The sequence below is a fragment of the Benincasa hispida genome, chromosome 5 (genome assembly GCF_027475165.1).
Source record: "Benincasa hispida cultivar pf3 chromosome 5, pf3_genome.v1.1, whole genome shotgun sequence".
Classification (NCBI taxonomy): Eukaryota; Viridiplantae; Streptophyta; class Magnoliopsida; order Cucurbitales; family Cucurbitaceae; genus Benincasa; species Benincasa hispida.
The window spans coordinates 36918024-36943128 of NC_143482.1; the positions used below are offsets into that span (position 1 = coordinate 36918024).

At 34.7% G+C, this 25105-nt stretch overlaps 1 protein-coding gene across 10 annotated transcripts in view; it reads left to right on the forward strand.

The window, feature by feature from the left end:
- The first annotated feature begins 467 nt into the window (after positions 1-467).
- Positions 468-25105, forward strand: part of LOC120077079 (MADS-box protein SVP-like) — a 61340-nt gene continuing 36702 nt past the window's right edge. For 8 of the 10 annotated variants that reach the window (XR_016529733.1, XR_005481727.2, XR_005481725.2 and 5 more), the window contains exons 1-2: positions 468-712; positions 1155-1361. Coding sequence is in view for 6 of the 10 variants with exons in the window: in XM_090313971.1 (XP_090170097.1) it covers positions 1180-1361 (182 nt within the window). In the remaining 4 variants the exon portion in view is untranslated. The other 2 variants (XM_090313973.1, XM_090313972.1) reach the window with 2 other exon arrangements.

Sequence of the window (25105 nt, forward strand, 5' to 3'; positions counted from 1 at the left end):
AAAGAGGAAAAGATCGTGTATCTCAATCAACGTGTAAATTTCAATAGTGAACACAGTTGAAATGGGTGGAGTTAAGTAATGTAACAATACCGACATGTGAAGTTGATGGACCAAACATCGAATTAAGTTAAAATCTGAACCCAAGTCAAGTGAATGTTAAAAATTCATGTAATTACTGTATATTGAAATAAAAAATAATAAAAAGAAAAAGAAATGATAAAAGGTAAAGAAAACCTAAAAAGTTGCTAAAATTTTAATTGCCAACTGTATATGTTGTGAGTAGTTGATAGAATAGAGCAGACATGTCTGGCTTTTCATCAGTGTTACCCAATCGGCGCCAAACACAACAACAAGTGAAAGGAAGCTCTTTTGTGGGAATTGCTTAACCACAAAAAGAAGAAAAAAAAAAAACCCCAAAAAGTAAAAAAGAAATATATAAATATATAAAAAGAACATTAAATATCTTTAAATCAGAGCCTCCTTTTTCTTCTTTCTCTCTCTTCAACCCATTGGAGGATTTTCCAAATAATGGTATCTTGTCTGAAACCCTCTTCAAGCTGTGTCAGTAATAAACCTCAAAAGCTACCAACAAAAATAAAAATAAAAAATAAAAAAAATAAACCCAGAAAAAAAAAAAAAGAAAAAACAAAGAGGAAATAAGAAAGAAGAAGAAAGAGATCAATCTCAAAGCTCAAGTCCTTCTTCTTCCATAGTAATGTTCTAAGCTCTTTCTCTCTTTTATTTTTCCTTTGAAAAAAAAACAATCTTTTTGCATCAAATCTTTGGTGGGTTTTTGTTATTTTGCTTGGATTTCTCTCTATAAACAAAAAAAACCCATCAGTTTCTCTCTTTACTTTACATTTTGCTATTAGTGGATGGTTTTTGTTTGGCTTAAAACAGATAGGCCTTTAAATGTATAAATGAATTTTGTGGGTTTTTGTTCTATTTTATTTTTTTTTCCCTCTCTCAAAGATTGGGTTTTGTTCCTATTTTCATCCGTACTAAATTCAAGATCCATTATTTTTGAGAAAATAAGCAAAAAAAAAAAAAAAAAAAAAAAAAAAACCCATTTTTTTTCTCAAAGATCAATTCTTTTTCCTTTCTTTTTAAGATTTCTTCCCCCTAATTGATAAATTAATATTTTGAGTTTTCAGGAAAAGAGATTTGAGAAAGAAGAAGATGACGAGGAAGAAAATTCAGATCAAGAAAATTGACAACATAGCTGCAAGACAAGTTGCATTTTCTAAGAGAAGAAAAGGGCTTTTCAAGAAAGCTAAAGAGCTTGCAATTCTTTGTGATGCTGAGATTGGCCTTCTTGTTTTTTCTGCCTCTGGGAAGCTCTTTGACTATGCAAGTTCAAGGTTTTTTCCCCCTCAAATCTCTTAAAAACTTCATTCTATTCTATTTTTGCATCAAGAGAGAGAGAGAAAGAGAGGAGAGAGAATCTTAGCTTGAAACCCCAAAAAAAAAAAAAAAAAAATTGCACTTTAAAAGAAATTAAAATAATAATAGAGAAGCCAAGTACACAAATCCTAGTCAAAAGAACCATATGGGGGGATGTGAATTTGAAGTAGAGGCCAATAATCTAAAATCTAGACTAGTTGGGATTTGAAAACCTTATTGTAGGATTATATTTTTTTCCACCCCCATAAAATATAGGGTAGATTGTTTTTGTATAATATGTTGGTAGCTTGAAGATGTGAAATTTGAGGTGAAATTTCATGAAAAAAAAGCTTTGAATAAGATTGGAGGAGGAATTTGCAAATTTAGAGAGATGGGTTTGGTCCTAAATTTGAATAATTCACATGTTGGATGTTCTTGGATGTCAGAAAATGTTGTTTAAATGTTCATATTTTCAATATTATGCATTCATTTGATTGGTTGCATTCATTTTTTTGATTAACTTGTTTGTACTTTAAATTAACATTTATTTAAAAAAAAAAATCAATATGATATGTGTACTTTTGTAATTGATAGAGAATGGCCCTCCAATAAGATTAGAAATGGAAAAAATATATAGAAAAATATATAAACATAGGTTGAGTAGGATGGGAATTGGGAAGAGTAGTTTAATTTATCAAAGGACAAAAATTAAGGGAAAAAAAAAAGAAGAAAGGAAATGAGCTTTAATGGTAGATTATAAAGAAGGTTTTGTTGAAGATTTGGAACCTATAAGCTTTATACAAAGATAGATTTGTTATTTGTAAGTATTAAGATTTGGAAACACAAAATATTTAGTTTGTAGTCCTTTTTAAAAATAATTTAGTACATATAGGCCTCAAAAAGTGGCATTTTGCATGATGGGTTTTCTCATTATCTGTTAAATATGGCTTAGATATAAGGATATGACTTAAATTCTCCCTGTTCTTAACAAATGAAACATGAAATATACAAAAATTTTCCATTGAAAAACAAGACCAAATTCTCAAAAAAGACAAACTCTAATAACTTTTTCTCTCACCATAATGTACCTAAAATTTATATATTTTCTTTAGTTTATTATAATGTCCCACCTCATATTCATAATGATGATAATGTACTTTCTCTATGTCATCTATGACTTTTAAATCTAATTCTCATATGTTTTATATATGGAGAAGATATATATTCAACACTACATTTTCTTTTTTCAATAATATTTTCATATATTTGCCTCATTACATGTAAATATGTTTCAAATATTATAGGTTTTGTTGTTAAGGTACATTTTCAAGTACAAACTTTAAAACATCAAAATTAGTTTTTTTTTTTTTTTTTTTTTATCTTAAAAAAAATGTTCTAAGTGGGGGTAGAATATAATATATGATTGCTAATTTTAATAATTTCTCTAATATTTTGTTGTAACATATATATTATTTGGATATATATACATATTATCATCACTCACTCTTAGAAACAAATAATTTTATCTTAGAAAACAAAACATGTCATCAAATGAACTGAAACTATCAAAATGCAATTTTTTTTTATAATAAGACATGTTGAAAGAATAATTTCTTAATTAAGAACTTTCATTCTTTCTCTAATTGAAAATAATAACAAAAAAAAAAAAAAAAAAAAAAAACAGAAGATGAAGAGGGGATTGTCCATTTCTAAAATGTACTCTCTTTGAATTTTCTTTTTTTATTTGAAATAGAATATAAATTTTTAAAGGTTCATTGTGATTGAAATTAGGATAATTATCATTGATATAAATATTTAATTATCATCTCAAGTTTATAGTTTACTTTACTGTTTATATTGTTTAAGTTCTAGGTTTGCCATGCATAAACATATTCTTCATTTTATTTATTTATTTATTATTGCACTCTTTTTCAGTTTATTATATATAGTTTATTTATCATTATATATGCTCTCTCTTCATTTTCATATATCTTAACAAATGCCTTCATATTTTATATATATGTGCTTTATTTCTGTTACTCACTGCCTTAATATTGTGTAATTGCTTATAAGAAACCTTTGCAGAGAGCAAAAGGCTTTCATTTAGCAATTAGTCAAATATATATATATATATATATATAGAAAATAGTAACCAAATCTTACTAGAAATTATTTTTACTTCATTTCTAATATAGATGACGAGCTTTAAGAAAACGATTTGGAGTTCTTTAGAATATGGAGTGTGAATCAAACTCGTGTTTGAATTCAAATTGAGATATTAATATAAGTTCTCCTTGTTCACATCTGTCTGTGACACGGTAGAGTGAATGAAGTTCGTTCTTCTCGTTCAAATCTATCCACGACACGATAGAATGAAGGGTGGAACTCCATTCTTAAAAAAGAAAAAAAAGGAAAACTTCTCTGAAAAAAAAAAACCCAACCAAAAGACAATATTACTGAAACTAACTCAAAGAGAACAACTAAAAAAAGTGAAGAAACTAATGTTTCTAGTTTTGTTTTCCCCTCTTTTTCTTAGCCTTCAAATGCTCTTTTCTCTAAGAAAAATATTAGGTGTGACATTAGGCTGGAAAATTTTGTGCATGGCTTCAAAAAGATTTGGGATTATGTCTCAATATAATTAAAGTTATAATTAGAGCAAATTAAAAATGTTAGTAGTTGATATAGTTAAAATTAAATAAAAACCAAATCTCAAGACAAACTAGTTATTAGGGTTTGTTTGACCCTAATGATTAGTTTTGTAAAGCTATTGAATTTCTTTTAGAACCTTGAATGTAGTTTAGAAAACTTTAATCTAATGCATTGGAAATTTTATAAGTTTTTTAAATACTATTTTTCTTTCAAGAATTTATTCTTGAACCACTGACAAAGTGTATAAGCTCTTAATATGTCTTTAAGATTTTAATTCTTTATATCCTAAGCTATGTGTATATATATTAACATTATTAAGTTTGACACCAAAACCCTACATTTCAATTCTCACTCCAACAATATGGGGGTGGAATTACACTATAGGATCTTTGTCCCCTAAATCCTCCTCTCCATTAACATTTTGACAAATCCTTTAGGGCAAAGTCCTAAATTATCATAATGATCAAAATTTTATATTGTAAGAAGATGATTGAACACAAGTTTTGCCCTTAATTTGAAGGGGAACCCACAGGTCTCTTTTTTATAAATGTAGCACATTTAACTCATTAGATTTTTTGGAGGGTTAGAAGTGGTGAAGTTTATTGCGTCTTTATAACGTCTGTTCATCGAGTTTCTCGTAAAATTTTCAGTTTGGTATAATTGTTTTCGATTAAAGTCCATTCTTATAGTTTTTTGTGCGTGGACTTTTTTTTTGTGGATTGTTTTTGTATCTCCCCGTATATTCTTAATTTTTTTTTTATCGACTTTATTTTTGTCTGTTATTGTATTTTTTCATTCTTTTCGATGAAAGTTCGGTTTTTAGTATAAACAATAAACCACTCATAAAAAACTTAGGTATAAAATGTTGAGAGATTCAAAAAACAACATCAGTTCCAAATCCTTTCCAGAATTATTTTGCATATAGATTGGTTGGTGCATTATTTGGCAGCTCCTATTTTAAAATTCTGTCAATGAGTTGATTAAATTTTGCAATATAACAGTGTTGTTTCATAGCTCCATATTGAAAAACTAACCTATAACTATTGAAATTGATTCCCTTTTTCTCTCTCTCTCTTTTTTTTTTTTTCTCTTCAGAAGAATCATCCACAGGTTGGCTTAAGGTATATACAAGTGAAATAATAGATTGTTTTAAGACTACAAATTTCAAAAATATCATTATCTTTTTCTTATATATATATATATATATTTAATTTATAATTATAAATTTTATTTTAAATATATGAGTCAATCAATGGAATATTTAAATAATTCTCGATTTCTTTTACTAGTGTCATAAATATATCTTTTATCAACTTAATTACATCATTTATTTGTAATAATACTTTTTGAAAAAAGTCCCACAGAAATGTCTATTTATTTATTTATTATTATTTTTTTTTTTAACAAAGAAAACAACATTTCATGATCTCTTAAATTTCTTTTATTTCTTGAGCATGTGAAGGGGATTATGTTTATGTTTCTATTGGAAACCTTCTTTGAACTCATATGGGTTTAAAAGGTCTAAACTTGGAAATACACAAAGAGTTAAAATGTTCATCTATTACAAATGCTCCTTGTGACTTCTTTGTGTATTTCCACAATATAAATTCAGCCATAGTTTCAATTTCTTGATTAATATCAACAGAAGAAAGAACAACAACAAGATCAACAGTTAGTCTAGGAATCTTGGTATACTTCAACCTCAAATCTACACTTTCATATGGAAATGATAGTGTACATGGTTGAACAAAAATTCAGTTTGTGCTAAATGTGAAATTCAATTGTTTAGGTTTAATTTATTCCTTCCAAACATCATCAAGTGTGGCTAGTAATTGTACAATTTATTTTGAAGAATAAATTTAGCAATATAGAACACATTAGAGGTTTTCTTACAAGGTAAAAGATGAGTCATTTTCCAAAAGTGATCAACCACAACCAACATTGAATCATATCCAAATGTTTTGTCCTTGTCCTTTAACCTTTTGGCAAATGAAGCATCTTTTGACAAAATTGAAACATCCTTCCTCAATTGTGTCAAAAAAAATCAGCTTGCTACTAAAGAGGCTAACTAGGTTTCATCTCATGTAGGGCTTTAATCAATGTTTCCCTTCAAGAAGTGTGAGATCTATCATTCTTAAACAAATGACCATCAATTATCATAATTATTATGTTGTTTCCAAATCCCTCTATAGTCGATATCATGTTCATACTTAAAAGGTATGGTCAATCTTATAGTTTGAAGACTTATCCTCCTACTCTAAAGGATGTTGTTAGTTTTCTTGTTTGCTCCGATACCATATTAGATAAATATGCAATTCGATCTCAAAACTAATTGGCGTAGGAACGCCATCTATTCATAAATATTACTAGGCATCCCCATCTTTTCAATGTGGGATCCCTATGTTACCTCTTCAAGATGGTCATATTTGGATTCACCATTCTTTGGTCGATCCATTTTTTTTTGACTAAATACTCGTTTGAACTTCATGAACTATGATACCATTTTAGATAAACATGAGGTTCTATTTCAAAACCAATTGACATGGAAAGATTAGCCTATATATCTTTTAAAGATTGTGAAGTCTCTCAATCTTTTCAATATTGGATCCTCAAAAAGTATTTGATGAAGGAAGTCAAATGATTCTATAAATGACAACCATCTACCACTCATCCTATGACTAATCTTTTTTGGAAGGATTCCAGGGAGTAATGGTTTGTAAAAAGATACATTCTTTTCTTATCAAGTAGTGATCTCATTGTTTAAGTGTACACATAAGAGAATAAAGTCCATTTCCTAAGTATGTTTTTTTTTTTTTTTTTTTTGTAAGATACTCAAGGGGATGGTCACTTTGAGAGAAGACACCTGATGCTGAACCAAGCCTTCCCTTTAGTTTATCAATGCTGGAAGATTGTTCATCTTGCCAATTAAGCTTGCCTTTCTTGAAGCATTCAATTAATGTTATTGCAAATATGCTAAAATGCCTAATGAACTTCCTAGGAGGAGGCCAAACCTGAAAGCTTTTTATGTTATTCATAGTCATAGGAATGGGCCTATCTTGAAATACTTGAACTTTGGATGGATCACTGGCACTCCATGTTAAATTGTTAGAAAGCCAAGGAAGTAAATCTCATAAGTCATAAAGAGAATTTCTTAAAATTAATATAAAGTTTGGTTCTTTTGGAGTGTCTCAAATAAGGTGTGAAGGTGATGAAGATGTTCCTCTTGTTTCTTGTTGTAGTTTAAGATATATCATCAAAATAAACAACCATAGCGTTATTAAGATAGATTGAAGAACTTGATTTATGTGTTGCATAAATATGGTAGGAGTGTTAGAGAGACCTAAAGGCATTACAAGCCACCCAAAAATACCTCTCATTAGTCTTGAAGGTCATTTGGCATTCTTCTTTAGGGCGAATATATACTTGGTGATGAACATTTGTCAAATCTACTTATAAGATTACTTGTGCCCCACTTAATTCGTCCAAAAGATCTGATAGTCGAGGAATAAGAATCTATATTTAATAGTAATGTTGTTCATAGGTTGGCTATAACACGTGCCAAAGATCTGTATTTTTTTTTTAAGTTACAAGGGTGGTACAACACATAATCTTAAGCTCGCACCTATGATGTGCACGAGTGTTACAAGACTGGTGTCTTGGACGTCTCTCTTTGAGAATGAGAATCTCAAGGACATTATCTCAAGGTATGGGTGTGCCAACAATGCATCTCTTACCATGAGTCAGAGGTTGCGACATAAATTTAGCTTTGACACGATTGCCAAGATATTATCTCGATTAGCGATAATATAAGATGCTGCTATGAGATGATGGGCTATTGATATATAAGTGGACACATCAAATTATAATCAAGTAAACGGTTTAATACCGAGTATCTTCTAGGAAAGATTGGTTTTACAATTTTTCTTAGCTTCCACAAATTCTTCAACGGTTTTATTTAAAGGATCCAAATTAACTGAAGACGATAAATGCATAATAGTTAGAATGCCATTTAATAACAATTCCAATTCAATTTAAACTATCAATCAAATATCAATCCATATTCTAATCAATACCCCAAAAAAGTGATTAGCTACTCATGATCATGAAATACAAACCCACTAAATACAAATCATCCATACAAAGAAAATAAGAGAGAAAATGGAAAGAAACATGACCAATCAATCATTTCCAACTCCATATAGATCGTTTTCACCAGGCTCTGGACTAGCGTCCTTGAGCTTGTGATTGTCCTCCGATAATTCCATAGGCTTTCTTGTTCCTAAGCTCAAAACCCACTAAAACTCGATGCCCTCTTCCTTGCACAATTTTCTGTTAAATAGAATAATTTTTTTATAGCGTTATGACATTGCTTTGTATTTTTTTAATAGAAACAACTGTTTTCATTGAGAAAAAAAAATTAAATAATATAAGGGCATATAAAAAAGCCAAGCCCACAAAACCCCTTAAAAAAAGAGCGTCCAACTAAGAACAATATTTCCAATAGAGTAATTACAAAACCAAAATCTAAAGAAGAAAAACGATATAATCAAGGAAATGTAAAGGAGAGGGGCCTATCCCCAACTCAAAGATCTTCCCAAAAGTATGTTTCCTTGTCGTCCTCCATGAAACAGAAAACATGATGGAAAAAGGAAGGGAGATGAGAAGAAATATCTCTCCACAGGTTTCGATGTGTGCCTTTAACCTCGTTCGCCAACCACCCAATAATCTTTAGGCATAAGGATCCAGGCTCAAGGTCAAATTGCCAAAACCATTTAGCCAATGAGCTTTATTGCGAAGCCTTAATTTTCCAATCTTTGCCTTCCCACCCTAATTAATAGATTTCCCCACATCAAGCCAACTAATCAAATGTGAGCCTTTGTCTTCCTCCACCCCATCCCAAAGAAAATCTCTCATCAACTTCTCTATGCTCTTACGAACCAATACAGGCGTACTAGAGAGGGAAAGGTAATAGATAGGAATTCTGCTTGACAATGATCTAATAAGAGTTAGTCTCCCAGCTTCGGAGAAAAACCTCTTCTTTCAAGAAGTCAATCTCTTCCTGATCTTTTCCATGTAGGGATCCTAAAAACAAAATAGATCTCGAGTTACTTCCAAGAGAAAGGAAGATAAGACGAAGGAAAAAAACCAACAACATAACCCAGCCAACTAGCCCATCTGTTAAACTTTTCCTGCTTGCAGTTAATCCCCAGAACCTAACACTTGCTTCTGTTAATTCTAAGCCTTGAAATCCCCTCAATGAACCCTAGGATGTGGTTAAGGATGGATAAAGAATCCAATTTTCTAGAACAGAAGAAAATTGTGTCATCAACAAACTGAAGGTGAGAAAGAGCCACCTCCTTAAAGGCTATGTTATATGGCTCGATAATACCTCCTTCCACTCCTTTGTGAATGAGATGACTTAAAATATATACCATCAACAAGAAAAGGAAAGGTGATAGCGGATCCCCTTGTCTCAAACCTTTAGAGGCCAAGATTGACCCCTTCAAGGAACCATTGATAAGGATTGAATAATTCACATTTCTAATACATTTCCACATCCACATTCTCCATTTATACTTGAAGCCTTTCTTTTCCATCACCCTATCCAAGAAATTACAGTTGACATGATCCTAAGCTTTCTCAATGTCAATTTAAAAATCACACCTTCCTTTCTCTTGGCTCTATAATCCTCAATGGCATCACTCGCAGTGAGGGCATGGTCTAGAATATGTCTCCTCACAACAAAGGCTCATTGAGCTTCAAAAATGGTCAACAAGAGCACTTTCCTAAGATGGTTAGCCTATACCTTAACAAGGATCTTATACACATTAGTTAAAAGGTCGATAGTTCTAAATTCCTTGACTCGATTAGCATTATATTTCTTAGGAATAAGACACAGAAGTTTCTAGCAGGGAGCGGTTTAAAATGCATTTTTCAAAGAATTTTTTGAAAACATTTTCCACGTCTCCCTTTATAATATCCTAGTTATCTTGGAAAAGTCATGGAGAAGTCGTCCAGTCCTTAAGACTTACTTCTATCACTCCCAAAGACCACCTTCCTAATTTCCTCCACATTAAACCGAATCCAACTCTTCCCACTCTCTAGTTGAAATGGGCCTCCAATCAATGCCTTAAACAAACGATCTAGGCTTAACAACAGGGCTTAACAAGTCTGAAAATATCGATAAAATCTCCTCCTCCACCTCCTTATCATTGCTTGTTTGTTCCCCATTATCCTTGATCAAAGGGCCTATGCAGTTTTTGTTTCTTCTATCACTAGCTGCTCATCCCCTTCCCTAGCCCACTTCAATTCCATCTTCTATCTCATTAGTAGTCTCCTTTCTAATTACTTCAGCAGACTCCCCTCTAAGAATTTCCCTCTCCCTTTTTAGCATTGGATCCATAAGCCCTTCCACCTCTTTCAAACCAACCTCCTCAGTTCTATTTAGAATTTTCTATTTTTTTTTTTTAATTTTGATGTCTCCAAAGATCACTCTATTCAAAGACCTGAGAGTAACTTTTAGAGCTTTTAGTTTCCCTATAAAGTGGTACCTTTCCCACCTCATTGCATTGGAACATTCCACTAAGAGGAAATGTTAGCCTTGAAAGAAGGGTGGTCAAGCCACATATTTTTAAACCTAAAAGGTCCAGAGCCCCACCTTTGAGTGTCGAAGTTAAGATTATGGGCCAATGGTCTAAAGTAACTCTCAGCCCTCTTGACTGTCTAGAGATTCCATACCACTCAATTCAATCCTCGGAATGAAGAAGTCTGTCAATCCTTATAGTGGCCTTGCAGTAAGCCCAAGTAATAATGGAGGATAAAAACCTTGCAGCCAATAATAAAACTATTAAAAGATATCATGGAACCAATAAATCTTTCTCCAAAGGTTTTTTTCCAAAGGAACAAGTGAAATTAAAATCCCAGCCACACACCAATAAGGACCACACACACTAAAGAGATTCTTGAGCTCATCCCAAAAATCTTTCTTCCCTCTAATCTTTGAAGGCTCATAAACCGCTGTAATCTAAAACTCCTTTCCCTCTACATTGTAAAATGAGATCGTCAGAGAGAATAAATGTTAAAAATACAAGAGTAGGGAAGAGAATAATAACACAATTACTTGGAAACCCTAGTACAGGGAGAAAAACCACGATATAGAGACTTTTCTTATTATTTTAATCTGATACACTGAATACATAGGGACATGTTGTATAAATAGACAGTAGGAAACCCTAGTAGTCTACACAATTACATAAATGCCCCTAGGTTAATAACCCTATTTTCAACACTCCCTCTCAAGTTGGAGCATAAATATCGACAAGGCCCAACTTGCTTACACAATAATCAAAGCTTTGTCTCAGTAACCCTTTTGTAAGTACATCAACAACTTGTTAATTTGAAGGAATATAGGGAATGCATATGCTTCCACTGTTCAACCTCTCCTTAATGAAATGTCTGTCTATCTTCACGTGTTTAGTTCTGTCGTGTTGAATCGAGTTATTTGCAATACTGATGGCAACTTTATTGTCACAAAACAATTTCATCGGAAGCTCATTATCTTGCTGGAGATCTGATAACACTTTCTTCAACCAAATTTCTTCACAAATTCCCAGACTCATGGATCTATACTCAGCCTCAGCACTACTTCTAGCAACAACTCCTTGTTTCTTACTTCTCTAGGTGACTAGATTACTCCAGACAAACGTACAGTACCCAGATGTTGATTTTCTATCAACAACAGACCCTGTCCAGCCAGAATCAGTGTAGGCTTCAACAGATCGTTTTTCGGTCTTTCTCAACATTAGACCTTTGCCAGGAGTTTCTTTCAGGTACCGAAGGATACGTTCAACTGTTGTCATATGATCCTTACATGGAGCTTTCATAAACTGACTGACAACACCTATTGCATAAGAAATATCTGGTCTTGTGTGAGACAAGTAGATCAACTTCCCGACTAACCGCTGATACCTTTCTTTATTAACAAGAACTCTATCATTCTTATCACTGAGCTTCACATTGTACTCTGCTGGTGTGTCAACAGGTTTACACCCAGTCATGCCTATTTCCTTTAGAGTATATTTTTGTTGAGAGACTGATATACCTTCTTTTGAGTGAGCCATTTCTATTCCCAGAAAGTATCTTAGCTTCCCGAGGTCTTTAATTTCAAATTCTCAGGTCATCTCTGTTTTGAGCCTCATGATCTCTACATCATCATCCCCAAATAAAACAATGTCATCAACGTAGACAATAAGAACAGCTATCTTCCCTGATGTCGATTTTTTATAAAAAGAGTGATCAGAATGCCCCTGAACATACCCCTATGCTTTCACAAAAGTTGTAAACCTGTCAACCCAGACTCTTGGAGACTGTTTCAATCCGTATAACGACCTCCCCAATCTACACACCTTGTTTTTGAATTGACTCTCGAACCCAGGAGGAGGACTCATATAGACTTCCTTTTCAAGTTCCCCATTCAAAAAAGCATTTTTAACATCAAGTTGGTATAGGGTAGGGACCAATCCTTATTTACAGCAACTGACAAGAGCACTCGGATAGTGTTAAGTTTGGCCACAGAAGAAAAAGTTTCAGAATAATCTACTCCATAGATCTGAGTAAAGCCTCTTGCAACGAGTCTAGCCTTTGTACCGGTCATCCCATCTGAATTGTATTTTATAGTAAATACCCATTTACATCCAACTATCTTGTGCCCTTCAGGCAAAGCCACCTGTTCCCAAGTTCCATTCTTCTCAAGAACTCTCATTTCTTCCATAACAGCAGACCGCCATTCTGGTTTTTTCATTGCAACCCTTATGTCATTTGGAACCACCTCAACATCCAAACTAGTAGTGAATGCTTTGAACTCGATTGCAAGATTACTATACATCATGTAATTATGCATATGATATTTAGTACATGAACGAGTGCCTTTCCTCAGAGCTATAGGAAGATCAAGCGATGATGCATCACGTTCTTTCAATCTTCAGGCTCCTTTCCATGATCAACTATCTATGTATCAGAGACTTCTTCTACATCATCATTAGCAAGAATCATTTCATTCTCTGCTGTCTCCCTTTCTGCCATTCTTTTAGTATTACTACTTCCTTCTCCTTTATCTTGCCTGCATTCATCAGTCTCCATACATACATCAATATCATTAATTTCAGGAATGTATGTACCTGGATCTGATGGCGGGTCTGACTCATGCACTGGAGCCGGTAGTTCTAGCTCAACAGGTGATACTGCTTCCTTCCTGAGATTCTTTCTATAGTAAGTTTTTCAAGGAACTTGGTTGGTAGGAAGGACCAGACTGTCATGCTCAGAACTAGGTTTAGACAAGGTTTGAATGGAAGCTGATTCTAAGGAAATAGCCTAAGATGACCAGTTAGTCTCTTCATTCATGTTCTCCTCCTGAAGATGACTAACAAGGAAAAACGGTTGATCCTCGAGGAAGGTGACATCCATTGAGACATAGTACTTACGAGATGACAGGTGATAACACTTATATCCACGTTGATGAAATGGATATCCAACAAAGGTACACTTCTGAGCACGAGGAGTAAATTTTGTACGGTTTGGACCATGGGAGTGAACAAAGACAACACAACCAAAAACCCGAAGAGGAACATCAAAGATTAATCGAGTGGTTGGAAAGGACTCTTTAAACAGTTCTAAAGGAGTATGAAGATTAAGAATACGAGAGGGCATCCGATTAATGAGATGGACAGTAGTGAGAACTGCATCCCCCCATAGATATGACGGAAGAGTGGCAAATAACATAAGAGACCGGGCTACTTCAACCAGATAACGATATTTCCACTCAGCTACTCCATTTTGTTGTGGAGTGTAAGCATACGAGCTCTGGTGAATAATACCCTTAGAAACAAGAAAATCCCTGAAGGAGGTATTGAAGAATTCTCGCCCATTATCACTTCGTAAAATTCCAATCTTTATTTTGAACTGAGTTTCGACAGTTGTATAAAATTGTTGGAAAATAGATGACACTTCAGATTTGTCAGTAAGGAGGAAAACCTAGGTAAGGCGGGTGTGATCGTCTATGAATGTGACAAACCACTGTTTTCTAGTGGAAGTAGTAACTGGTGAGGGACCCCATACATCATTATGAATAAGGGAAAAAGGACTCGAGGGTTTGTAAGGCTGAGACCAGAAAGAAACACGACTTTGCTTGGCACGAATACACACATCACAATTTAAAGAAGATTGTGAAATAAATGTGGAAATAAATACTTCATATATTGAAAATTCGGATGTCCTAAACGGAAATGCCACAACATAAAGTCATTCAGAAACAGAGCAATTTAATGACATAAACCCAGTTTGATGATCATCTCTAGAGGAAGCTTCTTTAGAAAGGAAGTAGAGTCCCTTATCGTGCCAGGCAATACCAATCGTCATCCCCGATTTCAGATCCTAAAACAAAACGAAATCAGGTGAGAAAATTGCCTTACACTTCGAATCCCTTATTATTTTACTGACAGACAACAGATTATAAGATATTTTAGGCATATGTAAAGTATCACGCAGAATTAAACTGTCAAACGGAGAGATATGACCTTTCCCTGCAACAGGGGCAAAAGACCCATCTGCAATGCGAATACGCTCATTTCCAGCACTTGGGTTATATGACATAAACAATTATGAAGAACTTGTAAGATGATCTGTGGCCCCTGAGTCCACAATCCATGGTTTTTACCATTTATACTAATAAGGCCAAATGAGGGGAAATTACCTGACTGTGCAATTGCACTTACCCCAGCCGTACTCAAGCTGTTCTTACTGTCAACGGAAGATTGCTTCTAAGTCTGTTCATCTACTGAGTCACTTACCAGGGCATGACTAGTATAAGATTTATCATGAGACTGTCGTTGCATGTTGTTTGGAGGCTTCCCGTGCAATTTTCAACACTGGTTCTTTGTGTGCCAGAGCTTCTTACAATGTTCACACATAGGTGGGGGTATTTTATCGCCATCGGCACTGGACGATTTTGCAACAAAGGCAGTTGCGTCAGTTGTAGGAATGGGATTATTCATGGCACACGACCGATTCTCTTCAAGCTGTATTTCGGAGCAGACTTCTCTAAGTTAAGGAGTCGGGCATTGGCCCAATATTCGACTATGGACACCATCGAATTTAAGATTTAATCCAGCCAAGAACACATAAACACGGTCAGCCTCTTCGATTTTTAAGTATTGAGCCCCATCTTGTGCACAGTTCCGGACAACCTCTCAACACAAGTCCATCTTTTGCCACAACATTAACAGTTTATTAAAATAAGATGTTAGTCCATGGATCCTTGTTTGCATTCATGGACCTGTTTGTGGAGCGTATATAGTCGAGAGGCATTCTATCTTTTTTAGTACAAATCTTGCATTGCCTCCCAGATATCCTTAGCAGTTACAGAATATAATAATGGTTTTCCTATTTGAGGCTCCATACTATTCACCAAAACAGAGCGTAACAGTGAGTCTTCTTCTTTCCAGATTCGTTTTTGTGGATCGCCTGGTGCTGGCTTTGGAATCTCCCCTATCAGGTACCCAAATTTGTGACGCCCTTCCAAGGTCATTCGGATTAATTGGGACCAGAAGAAATAATTCTGGCGATTTGATTTTTCCCCTACAAGAAATCCTGCAGAATTGCCCATTGAACCAGATAAATAAGAAACATTCGGCAAAACAGGGAACGAGTTTACTGGGTTCTCTGAATAGACTGGTTGAATCGGATTGGGGTGCCAAACATTGTATCCAAATCTGAAATCTGTTGTTGCAGATAAACCAACCGTTGTCTCACATCGTCTGGGTAACGGGTCGAACCACAGTTGGTTGGAAACGGGGCTGCAACTGTCGGCTGAAAAGACGTCACCGGCTGGAAGGTCGCCGGCAACTGTAAAGAACCCAACCGATCGGATGATTCGAGATGATCGTTGGCTGGATGGCTCGTCGTTGGGTAGTGGATCGCGTGCTGGATAACTCTCTGGTTGTCGAACCTATTTGACGCGGAAGATCAGTTGAACCCAACCGCGTTTGCGTTCGGCGTGGCCCTTTGGAAGTCGATCTGACTTGAAGCGAACTAGCAGATCGACACGACCCCGATTGGCGCAGATGTCTGAGACGATGCAGCAGACTCCAATGGTGCAGAAGGCAACACCCTACAACCTGAAACGACCGGATCTGTCTGTCTGTGATTTGCCTATCCGTCGATCAAAGCTTCTGTTTAGTGTGACGGCTCCCATAGACAGCGACACTCCATTGACTGCTGTTGGACGGCTGAAAGTAGCTTTGGTAAGGCTGCTTGAAAACACTCTTTTACAGTCGCTCGAATAGCTGTCTTCATGTCAAAACCCGAAGTTCTATCAACAGAAGATGACTGTGCTTGATTCTCTTCCATAACGGCTAGGGTTTCGTCGCCGAGCTCTGATACCATGTTAAAAATAAAAGAGTAGGGAAGAGAATAACAACACAGTTACGTGGAAACCCTAGTACAGGGAGAAAAACCACGATTTAGAGACTTTTCTTATTATTTTAATCTGATACACTGAATACATAATAAGGACACACGGTATAAATAGACAATAGGAAAACCAAGGGGTCTACAATTACATAAATGCCCCTAGGTTAATAACCCTATTTTCAACATAAACCTCTAACCATTTCACGAGCAACAAGATCTAGTTTTCCACAAAATCAGAATCCTCCTCAAGTTCTCAGTTGAGTCAAGGTTCTCCCACCCAACCTTCCTGCTTCTCCAAATACTATCATTCCTCCTATGATAGAAAGAAATTCAACTCGTTTCCATCAAGACAACAAGATCTGGATTCTTCTACACAAGCAACTCCTTCACTAACCTTCTTTTCACTTTGTCCTCTAAGCCCTTCACATTCCACGAAATGATTTTCAACATAGAGACTTACCTTACTCTACTTCCTTGGAAGCTTACTTCCTATCATAGTTCATCAAAAAATTAAGCTTTTTAAGCTTCCGATTGATTCTATTGCTGCATTCTCTCTTTAACCTTCCTTCCTTGCCCTCTTTTTGGTGGGGCTCCCAAACCATCAATAGGCTCGTTACCTCCACCGATGGATGCCCATAGAAGCTAATGCAACCCATCCATTGGAGCCCATATCCCTATTAACTGGAAGGGTTTGAATGCCTAAGGGGTTTAAACTCATGAAGGAATAACCAACTCCTCCTTTGTTGGAAAAAAGTTAGCCACCTCTCCCTATCTGTCATTTACGGTAGAAACCATCTGAGTGAACATTGACCGCCTCTCTCCCTAAGAGAATGCTGGCGAAAAAGGTAAGGCACACTCGAACCCTGAATCGAGTTTAACAAGACTTGAGGTGAGAAATTATTGTCTGACACCACTTACCCCCTCCCCCTCCCACAAAAAAAAAAAGGTGCCAAAGGTGGAGACATAGGAGACACAAACCCGACATTTCCCTCAACAAACCCCAGACCCGAAGGAAGATAAGAAACCAAAGATAGAGGACCTACCTGACAAGTTAACCCGACAGCACTAACCAATGGAAAAACGTGAGAGCTAAATGAGACCCCTGACCAAAAAAAGCCCTCAACCCTTCCTCCCTTTGCCGAAGCATCTGACAAATTTTGATACTTATCTACCTCTGCCTCCTTGCCCTCCAAAGGTCCTTCCTTCCTCAAATCAGAAACTATATTACTAACGCCCTCTTAGAATCACCTCCATCCACCTTCCCGCATCTTTGTCCTTGGAAATCACCTCCACCCCCACGAGTAAACAAACCTTCTTCAAACACCTCTTTCATGTTCTTGACCATAGGAGCGGAAAGGAAGGAATCATCATTAGAATAACTCACAATGGATGGGTTGGATGCACAATCTTCTTTTTCCACAGCTGGATTCGATAGCCCCGCCCCCTCAATTTCGTTCCCAACCCATACTCAGATAATCCTCAGCTAATTGTTCAAGTTCAAATCAAAAGATAAATTCGAAAATTTCGAATTTGGTTTAATTTTGAATCAAATTGAATTTAGTCCTAACTCATTATCACATTTTCATCTAATAAAATTTCACAAGTCTATTTTATAACTCCATCCCAAAGTTAAACCAAAATTTGGATAAAACCTAAAATTTATCTTGTATTAAATTTGGATATTCCTTTCATTTTTTTGGATATATTCCAAATTTTACTACAAGTATTTTTAAAAACTAATATAAAATCCAATTTCAAGACATCTAGAAGTTGGTTTCAAATTAAGAAAATTTGTTACACTCATATTCAACTCCAATTAAAATTTGGGCAAATTTGAAAATTAAGAGGTACAACAAATAATATAGGAGATTTTTTGTGTAATTGAATGACTGAATAAAAAATTTAGCAAGTAAAAACCATACTTCTTTAGGTAAAAAACTGCACTAGATATTCATGACTTAATAACTTAACTATGCACCTCAAAACAAACTTCATCAACTAACTCAATTCAACTCTACACTCCAAACATAGATTTATTAACTCTAGAGATGTATTAATGCAACTCAACTCAATGGACCAAAAAGCTTGAAAAGGGCTCATATCGACTAAATGTGAAAAAAAATCTTGGTTACTGTTGTTACTATTCTCTTTGAAAGACTATCACCTAGTTTTCCCAAAGATTTTTATTACTTATGAAAATAATAATATTTCCTTTTTTTTCTCCCCCTTCCATTTGTTCTTTTTTCCCATCACCTCTTCTTTTCCCTTTCTTATTCTTCTCTCTTTCTTATCATTTCTTATTGTCATTTCCATTTCTCATATTTTTTTTAGTTTGTTGAAGGCACAAAATGACTAAAATTGATTAACCCCTAATGATATCGATCGATCATTGTCATTTCCACTTCAAAATTGACAAACCAATATGTCACCCGCTAATGCCTGTTTAAGCTCAAAATTGTTGTCAAGCGAGCGATGATCACACATAATCAACATTCATGTTTGTTCGAGGAACAAAAATCTCTCTTTTAAGGAATTTTCCTAAGAATTAGACTTTTTAGCTCTTGATACTCCTATTTCTTGGTAGTGTTATATTTATTGCTGTTTTTACCTTTCTAGGGTATAGGTTTAATACACAATTCATTTTTCTACAACTTCTTTATAGTTTCTCTTGAGATAGGAGATCTTCTCCTCCAAAGTTTTCAAGCATAGTTTCCCTTTCTTGTAGTCTTTTTTCTCAAAATCTTTCTGTACTTTCTCCTCCCCATTGTCTTTACTTACAAGGGTTACATTGTTCACTTCATCCTCATTAGGCTTACTAACAATGTTCTCATTCTCTTTTCCATAAATAAAGTTTGGATCTCATTAAAATCCTCCAGATCCTAGCCTCGAATTCTATCATCCTATTCTTTGAAAATCCTCCTTTGGCTGGATTCATTCGACAATCTCTTTGTTTACCTATCTTCTCCTTACTAACAACAATCTTGTTATTTTCTCTGACAAAGAATTTGAATCTCTTCTATAGAATCCTTTAGGCCTTGGTTAGATTGCATCTCCCTATTATTTTAAAACACTCTTCATGTCTAGATTCACTCAAAAATTAAATTTTCAAATCACTAGCACTTATATTTTCAAAAGTTGCTTCTCTCCCTTTTAGTTGTCATGGTTAACATGGGAGAAATAAAGCTCCCTATCAAATAATCATTAACCATATATGTTAACCTCAAGGAGTCGAACTTATTTTCTCTGAGCAAAATTTGAATGTAAAACAATAAATAGGGGGCTTGATAGGCAAACAAAAGTAAAATGCATGAAAATAATGATTTTGGTGAAAGAATGAGGAAAGTTCAAGAGACTATCGGGCCAATTCAAAACTAGTTGAGCTACATAGTGATTTCATTCATTGATTTCTCACATAAATGTGATTTCTTAAAAAGCCACCTAATCAACTTATCCGAAAAAGTTGGAAAGCCATAAAAATCTCTTTAAGAAGTTTTTTCAATGTAGAAACAATTGCTCCATCTTGAAAAAAATTCTCTCTCCTCTCTCCTCTTTCATCCCTTTTAGCTTCTCCCCTTGCTTTTTATTATCTCTATTTCGGCCATATAGATATGTTAAGGAGATGATGAAATGTCTTCATCCTCTTCCTTCCTTTACCATTGGATCAAAAGACCTTTTCGGTAGAAGTCTCTCATAGAATTAGGATCACCGAAGCTTCTAGAGATAAGTCCTTTACTCTATCTCTTAAGAAAGAATCTCTCACATTGTCATACTCCACCTTTTCTTCCTTGCTTGAAAGCACATTTGAACTAGAAGATTTTCATCAAGTCTCGTTTGGTTGAATATGATCTATAGGTGGAGAAAATCTCTAACTTGAAAGGAAATTTTGTAGAGATCTACTTGGAGTTAATGAAGGATTAAACAAACTTATCTTTCCTGGTGGAATTAATAGAAGCGGCTAGAAAGGTTTCTTCTCTCACTAATGTTCTATTGGAAATTTATATTAAGATATAAATAAATGCAGAAACTAAATTATATCTAAAATGTCCACTGTACAGGTTAGAGCAAAAGATTAACGATCATAAAATAATAAATAATAAAGAGAGGAAAAAGAGAACGATACAAAAAAATATACTGGTTCTCTCCAAACATGAGACTACGTCCAGTCTTTTGCAACTGCAGGTTCTCCTACGATGGAGATTACAAAAGATTCTAATTTTGCGCTACAAAACTCTCTCAAATAGCCCAACACAAACTATTTGACTTCCAATACCACAACTAAGTAACTTGGGATTAGCAATTAAAAGAAATGCCCAGAACCCAATCAAATAATCATTAGACCACATTGACTGCAAAAAAAATTATGAGAAACTAATTCATACTAATATTGCAGAAGTCATTACTACTGTCGTTGCTTTCTTTTTTTTAACTTTTCTTCTCACAAATATATATATGTATATATATATTGCAAAGTAAGCTAACTAATTTTGGCCCTTTAACATAAGTGAGCCCATTAGCAAAATCTTATATGAATTAAGCTTCCTGCATGCACGTGGGTGAATTCCATCAAATTGTAGCTTCAATTTTTCTCCACAAACTTAATAATCTCCCACTTGGAGATAAATTGACAATCTTACTCTCATTGCAATAAATTTATTATCTTGATGAACTCCAAGACTCTAATCCCACTACAATTGTATTATTTGATCTTCTTGGCAAACTCCAAGGTTCATCATAAAACCTCTAAAATCAATACAGTAACAAAACAGGAAACCATCAGATAATAGCCCTGATGTATGAGCAGGTTACGTAGAACTGTTCCCTAGACAATAAGGACAATCATATACTCCCCCTTCAGCTAAGTGGTATCAACTGGCATTTTCTTTAATCCTGAACGCTTGTTCTTGACGAAGATACATTATGCAAATTTCTTGACTCCTTCCTTCAAGCCTGCTAAGTTGGAGACTTTATCCTTGACTTTAGGAACTGCTTTGACCTTCCACTTTGATGCCCTTATTCGCCTAGGCGACTTTTAAATCAATTAGAATGTCCGAAAATGCGGAGTTTATGATAGCCATTGACTTTCACTCTTGAACTTCCAATTTTTTCTGAGCTAATGGACCTTGATTTGATTGATTGAAATTGGCTACCATTGTTGTTGGGTCAATTGCACCTCTACACCTGCCATCTTCAACTTTAACTGACATCCAACATCTCTTTGATCTTTTAACAACATTAAATCGATAGTTGTACAATGTGGAATATTTGTGGCCAACTGTTACTATCTATCACAATTGTAACCCTCATCATCTAACTTACCAATAGAGATGAGATTTATTTTCATTCTAGGCATAAACCTGACATTGTGTAGTATAAGTTTTTCTCCACCATCTGTCTTCAATTTAATATTTCCAATTCGAACAATCTTGGAAACTTTACCATTTCCCATCCTCACTATACCATGATGTCTTGATGTGAAGATGCAAACAAAATTCCATCTAAAGTTATGTGTACGGAAGCTACACTATCAATTATCCATTAAGATGAGTGGCTACTATTATATGTGTTACCCTCAACACAAACATAGACATCACAAATTTTTTTAACAATTTCAACCATATTTACCTCCTATTTTCTTTTCTAATTCTCTACCAATTTCCTACATTGACTTTTGAAGTGACCTTTCTTGTGATATAACACTATCTCTTTATTCCTATTCTTCCACTTTTTATTACTACTACTCAACCCATCATTTTTAGAATCTATCTTGTCTTTACCCGATTCACAATTAAAAGTGAATCTACAACAAATGCTTTACTACTGTTCTTCTTACGAATTTCCTCAATTATAGCCAAACCACACACTCTTGAAAACTTCAAAGTGCTATCCCCAAATGAATTAGACACTGGTGTCTTCATGGTTTTCCAACTATCAGGTAAAGACACTAATAATTGAATAGCATACACTTTATCAGTAAATTCTATCTTAACATACTTCAATTGATTAATCAAAGTGGTATTCTCATTAATAAAGGAATAAATAGAAACATCCTCAACCATTTGCATGTTGAAATATTTCTTAAGAATATAAGCCTTACTATTAGCAGACGGTTTCTCATACTTATATGTAAGCTCTTCCATCAATTTTACTGCATTAATCTCGATGGCTACAAGACTAACAACATTCATTGATAGACACATCTTGGTCGTTGCTATTTATTCTTCATTTAGGTTTTCCTAATCTCCAACTGATATCCCATTCGGTCTTTCATTCAATGCCTTATGCATTTTCTTGTAAGTTATAAAATCCCTAATCTGCATCTTCCAATACCTAAAATTTTTTTCTATCAAATTTTATGATTCCCCGAGAACCTTTTAGTTCCAATGATCCCATTATTTCTAAACCTTTTGGTTTCATTGCCTTCATCCATTTTTTTATCTTGTTTAGCTCCAACATAGCTACACTACTCTCATATACCTCATTCAATAGTCTAGTCCCTTGAATTGGTGCATCACCTCTACTTCTTCTGTCTAGTCTCACTCCTCGTCCTCCAAGAATTGTACCGCCCTGCTAATCACCATCTTCTTTGTATAAGGATGATAGATCTTGTATACGTTGGACACCATGTTATAGCCTACAAAATTTCTTGGTTCTGCCTTGTCTCTCAACTTGTCTTTCTCCACATGTGGAATATGAAAAAAGCATAAACAACTAAGCACTTTCAAATTTTCCAAACTTGGTTTAGTATCAAACCGAGTTTCATAAGGTGACTTATTCTCTAATCCCTTTGTTAGTAGTCAATTGAATAGAAAGACTGATGTGTTACCTGCTTTAGCCTAAAACATTTAAAGTTTTTTTTATTCAATATGTATCTTATCCTCTTCATAATACTCCCGTTCTTCCTCTCACTTACTCCATTTTGTTGTGGAGTATGGAGCAGTGAGCTAATATTCTATCCAAGCTTTTTTACATAAAGAATTGAACTTTTGTGATGCATATTTAGTCCCATTATCAGACTTCGCCGCCTGAATCTTATAGCCATTTTTATTCTCAATCCATCTTTTAAACTTTAGAAACACATCAAGTATTTCAGATTTTTGTTTCATGAAGTAAATACAATGCGTTCTAGTATTATCACCAACAAATATAATGAAATACCTATTACCACTCAGTGATAGAGTTGGTTGAGGTCCACAAAATTCAGTATGGATAAGTTACAGCGTCTTGATTGCTTTCCAAATTAACTTATTGAATGGCAACCTCATTTGTTTCCCTATCAAACAAGCTCTACGGTATGTCTTTTAACTCCTCCAAAACCAGTACTTTAACTGCCATTCTATTCTTCTGTAGATCTTTTCCATTTGATGAAAATGCCTAGCCTTTTGTGCCATAGCTTAATGTCATTCATTTGATACTTGAAAGCTATCTACTCCTTCTCGAGGGGATCCAATGAGAAGTGCTTGTATTGTATCTTTATGTTGAACAACACATTCTCATTAGAGTCGAAAATGAGGCATTTTCCATCTTCAAATAGAACTTTAAATCCCTTCTCTATTAGTTGACCAACACTTAACAAGTTTTGATCAATCTCAGGAACAAGCAACCCTTCAGTTATCAACTTGGTTCCTACACAGCATTTTATTGGCATCAAGCCTTTCTCCGTCACTTCTAGATACCCACCATTCCCTATCTTCACCTTTGACTTGAATGACTTGTAAAGATCCTTGAATCACTCTTTGTCATTTTTCATGTGATTGATACAACCACTATCCACCAATCAATTATCACATTGAGTGATTGATGAGAAATAGGTTGCCACAAAGAGTTGATTCTCTTTTTGTTGTACTACAACATGTGCTCCTCTTTGCTGCTAAGTTTCCTTACAGAACCTTTCAACGTACCCCATTAAATGACACCTTCTACATTTCACATATGGCCTTCTCAAGCATCTAAAGTGCGTACAATTCTATTTTCCATAGTGCTTACATGCACTGCCTTTATTGAAACCTACATTTCCAGCATCATTTACTACAGATTCTAAGCTACTGTTGTCGTTTCCCTTTTTCCATTTCTACTTCTACTTTCTTCCATCTTCTTCCTGTTGCATTCTGACTTTTAGTGCTCCCTTAATGTTTCCTTCGTGTATCATCAATGTTCTCCACCCCTATACTTGCAAAGCACTAACTATTTCTATTTCTTTGAGTTGAGGGAGATCCTTAGTATTTTCTAAGGAAGCAATAGTTTCTTATCTCTCAGGCCCTGAGACTAGAATCTTTTGAAACAATTTATTGTCAGATAAATTAGTTCTTAATGTTCTTGCCTTTTTGGTAATCTCAACCAACTTATCAGAATACTCTTTAATGAACTTAAAATCCTTCATCTACATCCTATCAAATTCTCTCACCAAGTTCAACACCTTCATGCTCACTCTTGAGGAATTCTTAGATCTCCTCTATTGACTACAAGACCATGATTCTGTTAAATATGACAAGAGAAACTGCTGAATATAGACAAGCTCTAGTCTTTGCCTTCCTCGTGACTCTATTCTTGTAAGTCCTAATCTGGTTCATTGTTAGATTATCAGAAAGTGGAGCAATTTCATAAACTTGCT